Below are 18,333 nucleotides of genomic sequence, written 5' to 3'. Positions count from 1 at the left end.
AATTGCACACACAGAATCAAATGTTAATGGGGGTGGCGGGTAAGTGGGAATGATCCTGTAATGAGTAATTATACCCATTCACCCAGTGTGGAGAAATCCTTTTGGAAGACTTCACAATCCCTTGTTTTTACTGCTCTGATTGGTGTCATCAGCAAATTAGGCCATCTCACTGCCCATCCCTTACTTCAAATCATTTATCAACAACTTTAAAAGCAGTTCCTAAAACTGATCCTTGGGAAACCAACTAGTTACATCCTTCCATTGTGAGGACTGTCCATTTATTCCTGTTCTCTACTTCCAACTCTTTAATTGGTTACTGATCCATAAGAAAACCTCTTCTCTTATCCCATGATTGCAAAGCTTACTTAGGAGTCTTTGGTGAGGGACTTTATCAAAAACTTATTGAAAGTCCAAGTAAACAATGCCTTCTGGATCACCCCGATCCACATGCCTTATCAGGCTACTTGGCTGTAGCATCAGATACGTTATTCTATTTCTCCAGATGCACAAATAATCACAGCTAATAGTGTAAAATGAACTAATTGATATAATTCAGCATCTAACACTGACAAGGCATTTTATGTCTTTGTAATAAGTACTTTAACTATGTTTTTACATGATGAACCTTGGAACTCTAACCCCATTGACATTGGAAAATTTGATACAAAAAGCAATTGCTGGATTGGAAGGAGATCTGAATGGCATCTAGTCTAATAATCTGCATTAAGGTAGATCCTAACTTTAGCTACCGTAATTAGCCAAGGTAATTAAGATGACAGCACACAGCAAGCAGAGAAAAGGAAGGACCAAGCATTAAAATAGTTTATAGTAAGATTGTCATATGAGTGAAATAATTATCACTATGTTGTAATTATTTCCTGAATCTCTAGAATAGTGAATTTCCATCAATGCAAACATAAACGCTGTTTGATTAGTATTTACAACATTATCAACAGAGAAGTGGGGAAATTGCCAGACCTGGCCACTTACCTCTGGTATCACATGGTCATATATATGGGCCCAAAGAAAGGCAGACGGGATTGCTGTCATTTTCCTTTTTGGCATTTTGTTATTAAGCCTTTGCCAGCAAACATGGTCTGCGCTATAGACTTGAAAGGGTGCATTAGCCTTCCCCGGAGATCATGACAGTTCAGAGGACAATCTAGATGCAGACTCATAACCATTATGACCTCATCTTGCAGTTGGTGGATTTTCTAACCACAAGGACCTATACCGAGGAAGCCAATGAAAGCATGATATAACTCTGGCCATTAATTTTAGCCTGACAATAGAATTAATGTATGGTGTGTGTGTTTTTTCCAAGTTGTTACTAAGAAGGGTAAGGATCTTTCCAGATTTTCTTTTGAGAGTATACTAAATACAAATTGGTTATCCTATTGTAGTGTAAGTGGTCAGCCTCCACATCTTTCCTCCAAGATATCCCTTTTCTTGAGGAGTCAACATGCCACATTTATACTGAGGGGAATTTTTTTTTTTTTTACAAATATCACTTCTGTTGTTATTGTTGTGTGATTGTAGCTGTGTTAAGAGTCACAGCCTTAATTGTACAAATGCACATAAAAACAATATAAAACAGTAGAATGCCCTTATAAAATAGTAAAATGCTCAATGCATTTAGGTGAATACCTTCCTGATGGACATAGTTTTACAGATATTACGGATAACATCTCTCCTTAATAGGAAAACTGTATCCTTGTGCCCCTGAAGAAGGTCCTCACCAAAAATGCGCTGGACATTTTATTATTTTCTAACTATTTTATATATTAAAAAAACCTCAATACCATTCTGAGGTTTTGTCTCCTGTTTATTTGTTTCATTGTGGTGCTGCCCACCTCTTTTTTTACTTCTGTGCTGATAGTCACATCATGATGGTTCCCTTGTGGTATATTTCTGTGCATCTCTCAATTATGACAATAATTTGCTAGAAAATCTTTAGCAAAACATTGCCATTGTCAATGGCTGTTAGAGACAGCCCCCTCCCTTGCTACTATAGGTTTAATGATATTTTTGCTGCTAGCTCTTTAAACTGGGCTATGTCCAGACCAGGCACTGCCAATCAGGGTATAAATGATATGCCCTGTAATACTGAGGATACCATCCAGCAGATAAGCTGCTTCTGTGACACCTCCTCCAAAGATTTTCTGTGTTTTATCACCCTATATGTTTAATCTGTATGCAGAACATATCATACGGAAAGCAGGATTGGACCAAGATGAAGGAGGTGTGAAAATTGGAGGGAGAAACATCAATAATTTAAGATATGCAGACGATACCATACTACTAGCAGAAACCAGTAATGATTTGAAACGAATGCTGATGAAAGTTAAAGAGGTAAGCACAAAAGCAGGATTACAGCTGAACGTCTAAAAGAATAAAGTAATGACAACAGAAGATTTATGAAACCTTAAAGTTGACAATGAGGACATTGAACTTGTCAAGGATTATCAACCTTGGCACAGTCATTAACCAAAATGGAGACAATAGTCAAGAAATCAGAAGAAGGCTACGACTGGGGAGGGCAGCTGTGAGAGAACTAGAAAAGGTCCTCAAATGCAATGATGTATCACTGAACACCAAAGTCAGGATCATTCTGCTATTCCCAATCTCTGTGTATGGATGTGAAAGTTGGACAGTGAAAAAAGCGGATAAGAGAAAAATCAACTAATTTGAAATGTGGTGCTGGAGGAGAGCTTTGCACATACCATGGACTGCGAAAAAGACAAATAATTGGGTGTTAGAACAAATTAAACCAGAACTATCACTAGAAGCTAAAATGATGAAACTGAGGTTATCATACTTTGGACACATCATGAGAAGACATTATTCACTAGAAAAGACAAAAATGCTGGGAAAAACAGAAGGGAGTAGAAAAAGAAGAAGGCCAAACAAGAGATGGATTGATTCCATAAAGGAAGCCACAGACCTGAACTTACAAGATCAGGGTGGTTCATGACAGATGCTGTTGGAGGTCACTGGTTCATAGGGTCGCCATGAGTCATAACCGACTTGAAGGCACATAACAACAACAACAACAAAAGACTGGAGTGGGGAGGGAGAGTTTAATTTCCAATGCCATGAAGAGGGGAAGGCTATTCAAAAACTGTCATGCTTTTCAAGTGGTAAACTAATAGGATTGGGCAGGAAATAAGCCTGATTAGCATTTTGCAAGTAATTGTGAACACAAAAGATGTATTAACAATAAAAGTCAAGATTTATTGTCTACAATGGAAGTTGACATTTGTGTAGGGGGGAAAGGTAAATTGAATCCATTAAAATGACATTAAATAAATTAGGATATTTGTTTGCTTGTGCATTGCTCATCACTTTTGTTTTTAGGAATTATGAGTGAAACACTCAAGAACATAATTGGTGTGGAGGGGTAACAATGATTTTGATGGCCTATGACATGTTCATGTGTGTTATTTTAAAAAAGAGGAATACATTAGGTTTCTCTCAGACAATTTATATTGATATCCTATGGGGGTTTGTGTGCAAGATTTAGTTGCATTCTTTTGTAGTGCATATGGAAGGCATGTGGCTTTTGTTTCTTTGCTCTCTGGAAAAATGGAAAATGCAATTGGCTGGGCTATGAAGTTACTTTCCAACGCACATGCACACACACGAGATCAGAGTAGTGTGTCTGGTCTGCTGCTACTTCCATATTGGTCAAGAAAAGAATGGAACATGTTTTGTTTGTCTTAAAATACTGTAACTGTTTTAGCAACTGGTCTATTTCTGGGCACAATTCAGTGCTGGCCTTAAACTCTGAATCCCACAACTTGGGAGCAGCAAACCTGAAAGAATGTCTTTCCCTACATGAAAGTACTCAGATATGAAGATCTTTGTCTGACTGAGGGCCTTCTTGAGCTCCTCCCATCTTTAAACAGGACCAGGGTGGACAAGAGCCTTTCCTGTGTTACCTTGTTATTCTACTACCTCTTCTGTGTGTGTGTTTATTTTTAATGTTGTTTTAGGCTACTTAGATGTGCAGCAGCAAGGCTTGTAGGCTTTTTTTTAAAGCAACTGAAATGTATAGTGATTACTTTTGAGAAAAAGTAATCAGTTACTTTTAGAGCAATTGTAAGGTAATTACAACTTTGTTGGGCCATGTAACCGTAAATGTAATTTATTACTTTTTAGAAGTAATATTCCAAGTTCTGGTAATAGTTCTCTTTGGCCCTATGCACTAGTCGCTGTATTGTTGCATTTAGGGTTCTAACCCTGTTTCTGTCTCCTTTTGCTTTCCTTCTTTCTTTAACCATTTTAAGAGTTTCTTCAGTCATCCATTGAGGTCTTTCTCTCTTTCTAACTAGAGGTATTGTCTTTTTGCATTCTTCCCTGATAATGTTTCTGACTTCACTCCATAGTTCTTCTGGTTCTCTGTCAACTAAGTTGAAAGCCTCAAATCTGTTCATTGTTTGATCTTTATATTCTTCTGGGATGTTATTTGTATTTTGGCATTATGATTGTTTAGTTGTTCTTTTTTTGTCACAGCAAACAATTTAGCATGTGTTTTAAATTGTTTTTAAAAGACGTGTTTTTAAATATGTATATTTAAGTTCCCAAGATGTATATGAAGTTCCCAAGATGCATTTGGCAAGTAGCCATCTGTTCCCAGCCTAACTTTCCACACAGGTACTTTTGGGGATAAAAACTTGCAGCCTTAAATCCAGCCCTCAAAGGGCTTTCATATTTAGTCCGCACCATAGCCTTTAATCTCAAGAATCCCTTTTTATTATGTACCACATTTACAGCTGCTTTCTTCTAAACCAAGATAGAGAAAAAACGGCTTTTTAAAACCAAAACCCCTACCCATTGTGACCAGCAACAGAGACTTCGGCTGAAAACAGAGTAAGAAATAATACACTACATTTTGAACTGGGTCAGTACTTGCAGGTGGAGCAATGAGAAGGTTCCAGATTTAATCCCTGGCATCTCCAAACAGGAATATAAAAGACCTCGAGAGCTGCTGCCAGGCAGTGTGTAGACAGAGTTAGATAGAGGAAAGATGTGTAACTCAGTATAAGGCAGATTTTTCAGGGGGTGTAAATATGCAAACTGACAGCCAGTGTGGTGTAAGTTGTTAGTGTTGGACTACAACGTGGGAGATCAGGGTTGAAATCCCCATATAGGCATGAAGCTCACTGGGTGACCTTGGGCCAGTCACTGCCTCTCAGCCTCAGAGGAAGGCAATGGCAAAACCCCCTCTGAATACCGCTTACTATGAAAACCCTATTCATAGGGTCGCCATAAGTCGGATCGACTTGAAGGCAGTCCATTTCCAAATATGCAAACTGATGAGAGAGAAGGTGACTTGCAAATTGGTGACTGTACTCTCAAATCTACAGACAACCTTGCTACATTTTCCACCAATGCAGTTGTAATAAAAAAGGTGCACGGGCGGCGAGCGAGGAAGTAGGAAGATCTTACAAGCCGGAAACATATGACTCTCTACAGTTAAGTCATATTTTGTTCTCTCCTTGTAGCCTTCTAAAAACTCTAGCTAAAGGGTCTGGCAGAATTCGTCCTGTAATTCAAGCGCGGATTTTGAAGGTAGTCTTTCTTGCCGGCGAAATGTTAGATGGTTTCTAAAATCATACTTATGGCGATTCAAGAGTGTCCCACTACCACTTTTCAGTGCATTCTTCGATGGTCCAAGTGGAGAATCTAAGCTGCGCTGTAGAAAACCAGGGAGTGGGAGACTATTCTGCTTTTCATTTACACGTAGTAGTACAAAGGCGTGTGACCATACCAGGAATCAGAGACCAGACCCGGGAATCTGCATCGCCAGCGGCGCTTATTGGCGCTAGAACTGCCAGATCCGGATGGCGCTTCATATAATGCAGCAATTGTTTCTGCGCGGTGAAGGAATTCAGGGCGGAGCTGGCTGATGGGAAAGACAAGCAGCGCTGCTTGAAAAAGCTTTGCCCAGCGCGCAGGGCAAACGTCATGTGTTTTTCTATGCCCCGGAACAGCCTGAGTCGTCCGCCGAGAGCGTGGCCCAAGAGAGACCGCCCCTTTCCTCTCCTTCCTTGGCCTTTAGGCCGTGTAGAACAAGCTGGGCACGTGTGCTGGGAAGGCTGGTTACCAGTGGGCAAGCCTCCATACGCCTTGTTGCCACAGCTGCCTGTCCCTCTTTTCTCTGTAAGCAGATGGGCGGTGGGTAAGTGTTTTCGGCCAGGGCCCTTGCAGATGCCGCCTAGTGGCAGAGCCCAGCCGGATTTTGAGGGCAGAGGAGGAAGGAAAGGTATCATGACGACGATGACGCCAGCCCACCCCTCTCCCCCGGTCGCTTCGCTTTTCGGCTGATCGTCCGCTCCTCCGTGGCTAGATCAACTTTATTGAAACGAAACACTTTCTGGTTCCCCTTCACGTATCTTCTTCAAGGGGGGGGTATATTCCTTTCCCGCCCCCGCCCAACTTCTTCAGTGACGTGTGTTTGTGATTCTGCGAGTGCTACATACAAAGGCAGAGTGACCATCTGAAATTACAAATGCCTTTGTTAATGAAAGTCTCAGCTTCCTGTAATTTAAGAGTTGGAGGTGCCCAAAAGGGCACCTTTTCGGTTCTGTAGTGGTATGGTCACCATGCGTACTCTCCAAGCATTTGGGAAAAAAATCTGTACTGTACTATGCGAACTATAGCTACCCTTGAAAGCTCATGTATACTGTCCAGGCAGAAAAAAAATGTTTAAGAGACTATATTTTTACCTGGATTGGTGTTGAAGGGAGGATGTAACGCTATTGGATGTGTTTATTTGCAAATGTGTGTTGGGAAAGCTACCTTTCACAGCCATTTTTTGTGTGTATTTTGCCATTTATAGTCTTCATGTACATAGGCCTACACATACACACCCCAATCCATACAGTGTATGTACCTCAGTCCTGAACTTGCCAGAACTAGAGAGCGGGTGTGAGCAGACTTCAGACTTGTGGGATTTACTTTATTTTTAACTAAAGTCCTAAGACCCACCAAAAGAAGCCAGGTGCAGATTAGTAACATTGGGGGGGGGGTTGGACCCACATGCAATGCTTTGGACCAAATTACCTATTGCACTCCGAGCCCTACACTGGGATTACCTTCATATTCAAGTGCAAATCTACATCTGAGTTACAATTGCCTCATTTGGGGGAGGGAGAGCTAATTTGTTGCTGCCAAGAAACGCTTTCTGATTTCTTGATCCCAATTTACCTTCCGCTTGCCCCTGCTATAGAGATAGAATATTGTGAACAAAAGAACCAGCCCACTACCTTACATGATAAAAAGGATAATTTAAGTATTTTCAGAATTCTTACGAAGGAAAGAAAGCAATGTTCTGTGTTCTTTTGTTGTGGGTCAGTGTGGAACAGTATCTGCAAAGTATTCCTTGCTATTTTAGGACTGAACTTTTCCATTGCACATAATATTATTTTTTGCTCTTTGTAGTGTTTAATTTTCCACCTTTGCCCAAGAGGGGACGTTGAAGCTGCTACTGAAGCACTCTGTTCGAAAATAGTGAGTAAGCAGCAGTCTCTCCTAGCAAGCAGGTTGCTCACTCTCCCCTTCCTCCTCAAGGAGTCTGTTCACTCTCCTCTGGTACACTGGAGGGCAAGGTTTCTTCCACTTCAGCAAACAATAGATGAATGCTGGAAAGAAGGCAGGAGACTCTCTTGGCTATGGGCAGGGGAAAACATCCAGGCAACGAGAAAAAACAAGATTTGATGATAAGCAAAAACATTCCAGTGCTTATGGTGCAGGATAGATCAAGAGCAAATAATTACATATCAACCAGTAAGAAAGACTAGGTCTAGGGAGCCTACTTGCCCCATAGCAAAACTGTCTCTGGGCTAAATCACTGCAAACTAGATGGGTAGATTGAAAGTTCTGCACATAGAAGCTAGCGGTCAAGAAGGGTTCTAATTTAGCCATTGCTGTATGTATGAGTGTTCCCTTTTCTCCGTTCTGTGCCTTTTTCAAGGCTGCACCCATATGCCTCATTCTTATAATGTTGCTGTTGGGATCCAAAGAGCCATTTAAGGCATTTTTTTTGTGGGGGAGCAGTCATTCATGAGATTCTCCTTCCTATAATCTGTTGGGGTACAGCCTAAGAACAGTTCTATGATGTGATGAATTGTTTTCCAATCCAGTCATAAGACACCTGTGATATCCTCCTGACCAGTTATGTTGTCAGAGGGGAAAAATAGACTACTATAGAAGATGCTAACTGATAATATAGAAATGGAAGAAACCTTGGTAGATCATTATTATTGCTATCTAAGTACTGATCTAGCATTACTAGAAAAGTTCTGCTGCATTTTGGACCACTGAAGTTTGTAAGTCATCTTCAAGGGCAGCTCTATGTAGACCACATTGGATTATTGCAATCTAGAAGTTAGCAGAGCGTGGAATATAGGGGCCAAGTCACTTCTAAATGAAGGGAGAATACGCTCCTCTGAGCTCTAGTAATTTAGTGGATAATCCTATACATGTCTCCTCAGAAATGAGTCCCATTGAGTTTAGTGGGACTTACTCCTAGGTTAATGTGTATAGGAATGCAGTCTAAAAGTTGCATTCATCTGGAACTAAACAGGAGCATGTCAATATTAATACCTGGACAGCCCCATGAAATATGCCTTTTCTTTAAAAGGATGTGTTTGTTTGTTGGGAGATTTAAATATTTCATAGGTGCCACACACAACATGCTAGAAGTACAGGGAATCCCTTTTTTGTGTTAAATGGTATTGGGGTTTTTCTCCCTTTGCAGAACTATCTGTCACCAAAGCATATGCTTTAAAAATGGAAGCTGTAGAAATGGAGAATGTATCCTTTAAGCGTCCTCATTCTGAGGACAATGAGACTAATACGGATGAGATTAAAAGGCAAAAGGTCTTGGAAGAACCACTGAAAGGAAGAGAGAACACGGTCCATAAGGCTGATGCAGAGCAACCCATGAAACCTTTACTGGAGGACACAAAAGCTGAAATAGTACTGAAAGAGGAAAGTGCAGGCGGAGATGAGGAAGAACTGGAAGAAAGTGATGGAGAAGGAGACCTAGAGAGCTTTGCAGATATGATGAAGCACGGGCTGACAGAGCTAGATGTTGGCATAACTAAATTTGTTAGTTCTCACAAGGGCTTTTCTGGAATATTAAAAGAGAGGTAACGACTTTCATTCAAATATCTGGAAGACTGTTATCCTTCCCTACAGACCCTTTTGAGTGTTAAGTTCAGTAGAGGGGGGTCCTTTTGGTAGTTCCACTGCCCTCGCAAGTTTGAAGTGGCAGTAGGGGCCTGGGAGAGGGCATTCTCTGTGGTAGCCCCTAAGTTGTGTCGTTCCCTTCCCATAGAGGTGCATCTGGCACTTTCATCATACAGCTTCCATTGTATGCCAAAGAAGCACCTCTTTACTGTGGCCTTTGACACTTGAGATCTTTTTAGGACTCGCCCTATTCTTGTGAATGTAATTTGTTTTAAACCATTTTGTATTTTTAAATTGTGACCCTCCCTGGGTCCTTATGGTGAATGATGGAAGATAATAATAGTAATAATGCTGTCTTACTGCTCAGCCCTGTGGATCAGCTTAATGTGGCAAATTGTGGTGGTTCAGCTGAAACTGGTCCTGTGTCTGAAAAGAGGTTTCTACACATGCATGCTTCACGCCTCTTCATCTGCTCTCCAGGCAAGCAAGAGGCATTAAAGGAGTTCAAGGACACTTACCAGTGAGACAGGAGCACTTGAGTGTGTAGAGCAAAGCTGGTGAGGGTGGTGGCCTAGGAGGGGGCATGACCCTAAGGACAGTTCTGAGGACCAAACAGAGAGGTCTAGAAGGCTGCATTTGGCTCCAGGCCTGAGGTTTCCCACCCCTGACATAAATAATACAATATAACTATTATGACTGGCATATCTGTGCCTCAGCCTGTGAGCTAAAGAAACCCGGGTGTTGGTGGATCTACCTCTATAGCAGTGCTGCTGCCTTGGTGTAGCACAATTGGGGAAGCATCAGCTGATTGCGTCAAAGGCAGACGATAAGGGAGAATTGGAGTGTGAAAGGAGAAGCTGGTTCTCTTGTCCTGGTATTGGGCTCCTGTTACTTGCTCAGGTTCATTAGCCCTGATTTCACATGCTAGAAAGTTTTATTCCACGCTGCACTTTGACTTTGTAAAAACCTAGTATGCAGCGATTAGAATTACTAGGATCAGTACTGAACACTATATCCATCAGCATATCTGTACAAATAGTTACTATACTTCCTGGGCAAAATAGTTGATTTTTATATCTCCGAGAAGCTTGGAGAGCCTGATACTATTTTCTTTCTCTGACTTTTAAGGAGTACACATTAGTAAGATGCATATTATCCCTTTTTAATACCTAAGCTTAATATATAATGCAATCTTATGGATACATATTGCAGATTGACTTGGTTTCTTCCTTTATTTTCTAAGGTTGCACACTTACTTGAGATTAAGCTCCACTTACACTTCTGAATAAACATGCTTAGTATTGCATTGCATAATGTGTAGCCCACCCTCTATAGATGTCATGTTAGCTGCTTGTAAACTGAGAGCCAGCATTGTTGAATGTGAGCTTCCTACTGTTTCTGGAGCAATTCCCCCCCTCCTTTACCTTTATACTGTAAAGAGTTAGGATTAGTTTATAGCATTGACTATGTCTTTGTGTTGTATGTGCACCTACACAAACCATGGTTCTTTTTATAAAACAGAAGTTAGAAGTCTTAACATGATGTGCGTTTGTAAACTGCAGTCATGTTAACGATGGTTTGCATTGATGCACATATGTAAGGTGAAAGCTAGGAAGGGAGAGGGAAATAACTCAGAGAGGGGAGGGAGGAAAAAACTTCCCAGGATGGCTTCCAGTCTGTAAGCTATGGATCGTAAGGAGCCTGTACTATGTCTGCACCAGCTATATTTGTGCTGCTTCCTTATAAAAAAAATTAAAAACTTGCTCCATTTTCAAATGAAACCTCTGAAATAGAAGAAATCCTACACTCAGTATCCCTTAAGCAGGATTTTCTTTTTTTCTTTTTACGTTTTGTGATGTGAAAGGGCTGATAGACCCAAGTCCCAAATGCAAATGTATGGAAGTGTGTTGAGGATTGCAATCCTAACAGAAAAAGGCTCTTGTTTGCATTTGTTATAGCATTCTGTGTTGACTGATCTGTCTTGTCTTCTACTTAGATATTCCGACTTTGTTGTTCATGAAATAGGAAAAGATGGACACACCATCCATTTGGATGACTTCTCTGTGCCAGTAGATGATGGGGTAACTTTTCTCTACATAGCATCCATAATTAAAAGAAAGGCTATAATTCAAGGCTTCGCTAAAAGATTTGTATATGCTTAGTTCTGTATTTACTTGTTGCGGTGTTTACAATGTACCTATTAGGATCCTTCTGAGAAGATCTTCACAGTGTTGTCAGCTGAAGACAAGCAGCAGTTAGAAGAACTACAGCTTTTTAAAAACAAAGAAGGCAGTGTTGCCATTGAGGTAAATTGACAAAACATTAAAGGTAATCAATAAACAAATGAATGTCTGACAAAATGATGTAATGAGACCAATCTATTTTGGAAGTTGGTTTTGTAAGACTATATACTTGTGAGGTATGTAGAACAGATGCAAGGCTCGTGTAGAAGAAATGTTTTAACTTCATTTCCATAAAAGTTGGTAATAACAAAAATGGTCTACATTTGGCATCAGTCTAGTAAACAATACTTCTTATGACTAAAAATGCACATAGGACTAGGCTTTTTCCCTTAGGAATTCACCTTCCTGCTTGCATAAATGTAAACTGGAGTGATAATTTTGTAGGTCTATGTACTGACGACTTTACGATTCTAAGGGATTATGCAAATATGAAATTATAAGATCTGTTAGAATAATTCATTATAACACAAAAACTGGATGTAATTGTCCACTTAAATATAGTTATACTAAGGAAAAGAGAATTTTGGCTGGTTTTAAAATGTTGGATTGTGAACTATAGCTCTGATTTGAGTGTAAGACTATTTCTGACAATGTCACTTCAGACTGGGACACCTGAAATGAATTATTTTATTTTATTTTATTTTATTTTATTTATAAACCGCCCGTAGCTAGTAGCTCTCTGGGCGGTGTACATAACAAGGTTAAAATACAATATTACAATAAAATCAATAACAAATAGCAGCCAGATTCAAAAACTAGAGACATTAAACAGAAAGCATAAAACATTCACATTAAACATTAAAATGCCTGGGAGCATAGCCAAGTCTTAACCTGGCGCCTGAAAGAAAGTACCGTAGGCGCCAGGCGGATCTCCTCTGGTAGGCTGTTCCACAGTTCGGGGGCCACTACAGAAAAGGCCCTAGATCTAGTAACAATCCTCTGGGCATCTTGATGAGTTGGTGCCCGGAGGAGGGCCTTAGATACTGAACGAAGTGAACGGGTAGGTTCATAGCAGGAGAGGCGTTCCACAAGGTATTGCGGTCCCACACCGTGTAAGGCTTTATAGGTCAAAACCAACACCTTGAATCTGGCTCGGAAACGAATAGGCAGCCAGTGCAAGCGGGCCAGGACAGGTGTTATATGCGCAGACCGATTGGTCCTTGTCAACAACCTGGCTGCCGCATTTTGCACTAGCTGAAGTTTCCGAACTGTCTTCAAGGGTAGCCCTACGTAGAGCGCATTACAGTAATCCAATCTCGAAGTTACCAGAGCGTGAACAACTGAGGCGAGATCGTCACTGTCCAGATAGGGGCGTAGTTGGGCTACTAAGCGAAGATGGTAAAACGCATTCCGTGCCACCGAGGCCACTTGAGCCTCAAGCGACAAGGAAGGGTCAAAAAGGACACCCAAACTACGAACCTGTTCCTTCAAGGGGAGTGTAACCCCATGTAGAACAGGATGAACATCCACCATTTGGGCAGGGAAAGGGCTCACCAGCAGTGTCTCCATCTTGTCGGGATTGAGTTTCAGTTTATTAGCTCTCATCCAGTCCATTATCGCGGTCAGGCAACGGTTCAGCACATCAACAGCCTCACCTGAAGAAGGTGAAAAGGAGAATTAGAGCTGCGTGTCATCAGCGTACTGATGGCAGCACACTCCAAAACTCCTGATGACGGCACCCAGAGGCTGCATGTAGATGTTAAAAAGCATGGGGGAGAAAACCGATCCCTGAGGGACTCCACAATGGAGAGTCCAGGGTGTTGAGCAATGTTCCCCAAGCACTACCTTCTGGCGACGATCCGCTAAGTAGGAGCGGAGCCACTGCCAAGCAGTGCCCCCAACTCCGCAAGCCTCCCCAGAAGGATACCATGGTCGATGGTATCAAACGCTGCTGAGAGATCAAGGAGAATCAACAGGGTCACACTCCCCCTGTCCCTCTCCCGACAAAGGTCATCATACAGGGCAACCAAGGCTGTTTCAGTGCCAAAACCGGACCTAAAACCAGATTGAAACAGATCCAGATAATCGGTTTCATCCAAAAGCGCCTGGAGCTGGCCAGCGACCACCCGCTCCAAAACCTTGCCCAAAAAAGGGACATTCGCCACCGGTCTATAGTTGTTCAGAACATCTGGGTCCAAAGAAGGTTTCTTTAAAAGAGGTCTCACTACTGCCTCCTTGAGACTACCAGGGACTACTCCCTCTCTCAAGGAGGCATTTATCACCTCTTTGGCCCAGCCGGTGGTTACAGCCCTGCTAGCCTTCACCAGCCAAGATGGGCAAGGGTCCAGAGCAGACGTGGTCGCCCGCACCATTCCAAGCACCTTGTCCTCTTCCTCGAGCTGCACCAACTGAAACTCATCCAATAATAAAGGACAAGGCCGCGTTCTGGACACTTCAATGGATTCATCTGTCATAATGTCAGAGTCTAAGTCCCAACGGATGCATGCAATCTTGTCCTGGAAGTGCTCCGCAAATTCGCTGCAGCGGGCTTCCGATGTTTCCTTAGTATCATGAGGGCCAGAATGTAAAAGCCCTCATACCACCTAAAAAGCTCTGCTGGGCGGCAAAGAGATGATCTAATGGTGGCAGCAAAATAAGACTTTTTCGCCGCCCTAACCGCTTTTACGTACAACTTAGTGGAAGCACTTACCAAAGAATGATTACATCCGTCAGGAGTTCGCCTCCACCTGCACTCTAGCCTCCTTCTCTCTTGCTTCATCACTCTCAGCTCCGGGGTATACCACGGTGCTGTATGAGTTCTGCACCGAAGGGGGGGCGCGGGAGCGATCATGTCAATGGCCCGGGTCATCTCCGTATTCCACAAGTCGACCAGGGCCTCGACAGGCGCGCCAGTACTGTCAGCCGGAAAAACTCCCAGAGCCCTCTGGAAAACTAAAGGATCCATGAGCCTCCGGGAGCGGACCAACTTAATAGGTCCCCCACCTCTGCAGAGGGAAAGGGCTGTCGTGAGTCTAAAACTCAGCAAGCGGTGATCTGTCCATGACAATGGAGTAGATGAAAAATACCCCACCCACAGATCACCATCTCCATGACCAGTGGCGAAGATCAAATCAAGAGTATGTCCCAATACATGCGTCGGGCCAGTAACAATTTGAGACAGCCCCATGGTTGTCATGGAGGCCATGAAGTCCTGAGCCGCCCCGAACAAGACAGTCTCAGCATGAATGTTGAAATCCCCCAGTACCACAAGTCTGGGGGATCTCAACAATACCTCCGAGACTATCTCTGTCAGCTCAGCTAGGGAAGCCGTTGGGCAGCAAGGTGGGCGGTACACCAACAGTATTCCCAGTCTGTCTCCTTGGCCCAGCACAATATGAAGACACTCCAGACCAGTCGCCATCTGGACAGGGTGCTTGGTGAGAGAGAAAGAACTCCTATAGACCACAGCAGCCCCACCTCTGTGTGTTCCCTGCACACAGAAAAACAAGCATGTCAGATAAGAGTTTAATCGTAGCTTTCTTCCTCGCATAACTATTTTGTTTTTCTTTTAAAATGTGCAAATTATTTTGGTACAGAGGAGCATTCAGTTGTAAGCCCTACGTGCAGTCTAGTGTGGTAATGTTCAGAAACAGGCTCAAGTCATCTGCTGTTTGTGAGGAAATGGTGTCACATTTTGGTTGCTAGTCCCAAGTGACTTGTGCTAAACCGTGGTTTAGCATGACGTGCAAATGTGACTTCTGTCACAGGAGGCAATGCACATCTATGGGGCTTGATGGTTGGTGCAGGAGCCTCGGCATCAGCTTTTAGGGTAGGTAAACAAAGCACTAATAGGGCATCTGACCTTATATCCTCAGCCCTGATTGGTTCCTGATATATTGGGCTTGCTTCAGAATTTCTACATCCAGTTTTTAAGCACAAAATGCATTTTATGCTTATGAAGACAAATGCTGACAGTCAAAAGTTTTCACTTTTTTTTCTTTTTGCTGTGCTGCTGCTCAGGTAATTGAAAACACTAAGGAAAAAAGGACCATTATACACCAGGCTGTAAAATCTTTGTTTCCAGGACTAGAGACTAAAACAGAGGATCGGGATGGGAAAAAATACATAGTTGCTTACCACGTAGCTGGGAAAAAGGCACTTGCAAGTGAGTGTGACTATAGCTGTTACTTGAAACAAAATGCCTGTGAAGTGTACTGACGTGGAAAATGTGTCTAACAATGCAGTCCTAGGCATGCCTGCTGAGATGTAACTCCCATTGGGCTCAATGGAACTTACTCCCAAGTGAGCATGTGTAGGATTGCAGCCTGATTCTTCAAAACCAGCATTTACTAGGCATCGATTGTGTTCTGTTTAAATTGCATAGGCAGTAGGAAGTCTTGGAGGGGTATTAAAATCCCTTTGCACTCTTTCTTGCATAATGTGTGTGGTCAATGTAAATCTGTTTTTACAAAGTTATGGAAGAAAAGCCCATAAAGTAGTAACTGTCTTGTAATAGACAGAATCCATCAGTATGTAGTGGGAAATGATTACATTTTAGTTTAATTTTGCACAGCTAGAGTAGAGATTTTGGTAAGTGTTGAACCAACAGATTTGAGGTAAGCAGAGTCTCCTTTCAAAATGTGTAATTAGGTTTGTGTTGTTCTTTTTTAAAGAAGAACTGAAAATGCAGTCCATTCGTACAAATGAAGTTCAAACAAGTTGGAGGGATTACACAATCACATCTGCGCTGCTAAAGCTCTTTGAGGATTGTTTAAATAATAAAAAACCTCCATATAAGCTTGAGGAAACAAGCATGAAACACTGAAGATTTTAGAATATGTCTTTGTTTAAAATAAACGCTAGTCTTGTCTAAAACTGGATAAAGTTTTTGGGATTAAAAACAAACCCTCTTTTAGGCTGAAACATACATTTACTTGGGAGTAAGTCTCATTGAGCATAATATGGCTTACATCTAAGTAGACATGTATAGTTACAGGGAAAATATCTGCAAGCTTAAAATCTAAAGCATGGGTCCAAGGGCTCCAATGCTGTTTGCCTGCTCCTCTTCATTCTAAATGTGTGGTTTTTCCATTTAAAAATCTCCCAGAAGGGAGCCTGGAGTGGCTAACGCAGCAGGTCTTCTTACCGCCATGCATTTCGAATGGAACAGAGCAAGTCCCCGTGGGAGCAGTGAGACTTGATGATGTTCCGTTGCTCTTGGAGGGAATTGTGCAGCAAAAAACAAGAGATCCCATGCTGGTTCTTCCATGGTGGTGTACTTTGTTTGTAACCTGACATGTTCACAGCGTATGCCAAGAGTGACTAGAAAAAAGTATCTTGATCTACCCTTTGGGCCGTTAATTAAAAAAAGAAACCAATAGATTGTTCTGCAGCTTGACCTTTTTCCAGCAAATGCCAAGACTGTGTAGAAAAAATATTCTGGCCTACTTTCTGTGTCTTTAACAGCAGCATGATCTGCAGCAATCAGTAGGTGATGCTCATCTTCATGGTGTGAAAAAGTCCGCCTTCTAATTAATAGCAGCTTGATCTGTAGCAAAGGCACAACTACAGGGGCTGGTAAAGTTGACAGTCCTAGCTTATACTATCCTGTGTCTTGGGAATTTGAATATTGTTGCTCTTCACAATATCCTGCTTCCTTTAAAAACTGTAAAATCTATGTTGTAGCTTTAGCTTTTGCTTAGGCCACATTCACACCATACATTTATTCCACTATTATTCCACTTTAAACAGTCATGGCTTCCTCCAAAGAATCATGGGAAGTGTAGTTTGTGAAGGATGCTGAGAGTTGTTAGGAGGCCTCTGTTCCCCTCAGATAGTTAAATTCCTTGAGTGGTTTAACAAACAATCCCTCTTTCCAGGGAACTCTGGGAACTGCAGGTCTGTAAGGGGAAATGGGGTCTCTTAACAACTCTCAGCACCCTTCACAAACTATGCTTCCCAGGATTCCTTGGGGAAAGCCATGACTGTTTAAAGTGGAGTAATAGTGGAATAAATGTACAGTATGAATGCAGCCTTATTCAAGTTAATATGATTGGAAATAGGATATACATTTGGTGGAAAATGTAATTGCGTATTGCATTGAATATATTTAATTATCCATATTTGCATGCATTGTGCATGGAGCATGCATGTTTACAGGTACAAAAGAAATTCTCAAACCATGCTCTTCATCTTTTTTGCTCAACTGTTGGAGAAAAATATGTGTCTTAGTGTAGGTTAGCTGTGATTTTTTTCAATTGGGAGTGCATTAAAGCAATAGAGGGAACGGGGTGATATGAACACCTTTATATCATGCTGTCAAGCTGCATATCTAATACAAGTGAATTTGGATATACATTAGTTCAGTGCATATGAATTAACTTTATCATGTATAATAATTTGCAAGATTAGTGTATACTGTACTGACGGGGCAAGATCCCTGCTTCTGCAGTTGAATCTAGCACTTTAATTCGTATTAAGTAGACTTTCTCAGTTTTGAACTGGACTTTGAAGGTGCTTCTGTTCTAAACATCTAGAATACGGAATAACCTTTGTTTATCAGTTCTTTGCGTCACTGCCCTCAGTGTAGTTTGTTGCATGTGTAGCTGAGGCCTTCTATTTGTCCACTTATTCCTTTGCACAGTTCCATTGCATAGCTGCCTAAATAGATGTCAGTCATGACATTAACTGTTGAATGCTCCAGACATCTATAATGTATAACCCATAAACTTGCATGTTCCCATCTGAAGCACTTTGACACCTTAAAAAATAAAATAAAATATTGCTCTCTTATGCTCTTTACCCCTATGCATATGAACAGAGGTCAGAACTTCAACAGGTAAGAGATGTTGGCATTTCATGTTAGGAGAAAATGAAATGCCAATCAAATGGACAATAATTCAGATCAGCTAAACAGTTTTTCTGTTTCTTTACTAACAGAAATAAGCTTATG

General features: G+C 41.7%; 1 protein-coding gene across 4 annotated transcripts in view; it reads left to right on the top strand.

Moving 5' to 3' along the window:
- The first annotated feature begins 5,386 nt into the window (after positions 1–5,386).
- Positions 5,387–18,333, top strand: part of PUS7 (pseudouridine synthase 7) — a 35,423-nt gene continuing 22,476 nt past the window's right edge. Inside the window, exons 1-6 of one of the 4 annotated variants that reach the window (XM_061640417.1) lie at positions 5,387–5,477; positions 7,447–7,515; positions 8,765–9,158; positions 11,195–11,279; positions 11,403–11,504; positions 15,402–15,546. In XM_061640417.1, the coding sequence (XP_061496401.1) occupies positions 8,797–9,158; positions 11,195–11,279; positions 11,403–11,504; positions 15,402–15,546 (694 nt within the window). In that variant the 5' untranslated portion in view covers positions 5,387–5,477; positions 7,447–7,515; positions 8,765–8,796. Of the gene's footprint in view, positions 5,478–5,948; positions 6,185–6,249; positions 6,269–7,446; positions 7,516–8,764; positions 9,159–11,194; positions 11,280–11,402; positions 11,505–15,401; positions 15,547–18,333 lie in introns of those variants that run through there. The other 3 variants (XM_061640414.1, XM_061640413.1, XM_061640416.1) reach the window with 3 other exon arrangements.

Source organism: Rhineura floridana, chromosome 8, assembly GCF_030035675.1.
Source record: "Rhineura floridana isolate rRhiFlo1 chromosome 8, rRhiFlo1.hap2, whole genome shotgun sequence".
NCBI classification, from domain to species: domain Eukaryota; kingdom Metazoa; phylum Chordata; class Lepidosauria; order Squamata; family Rhineuridae; genus Rhineura; species Rhineura floridana.
Note: the sequence above shows the minus strand (reverse complement) of the source record. Positions and strands in the feature narration are given on the sequence as shown.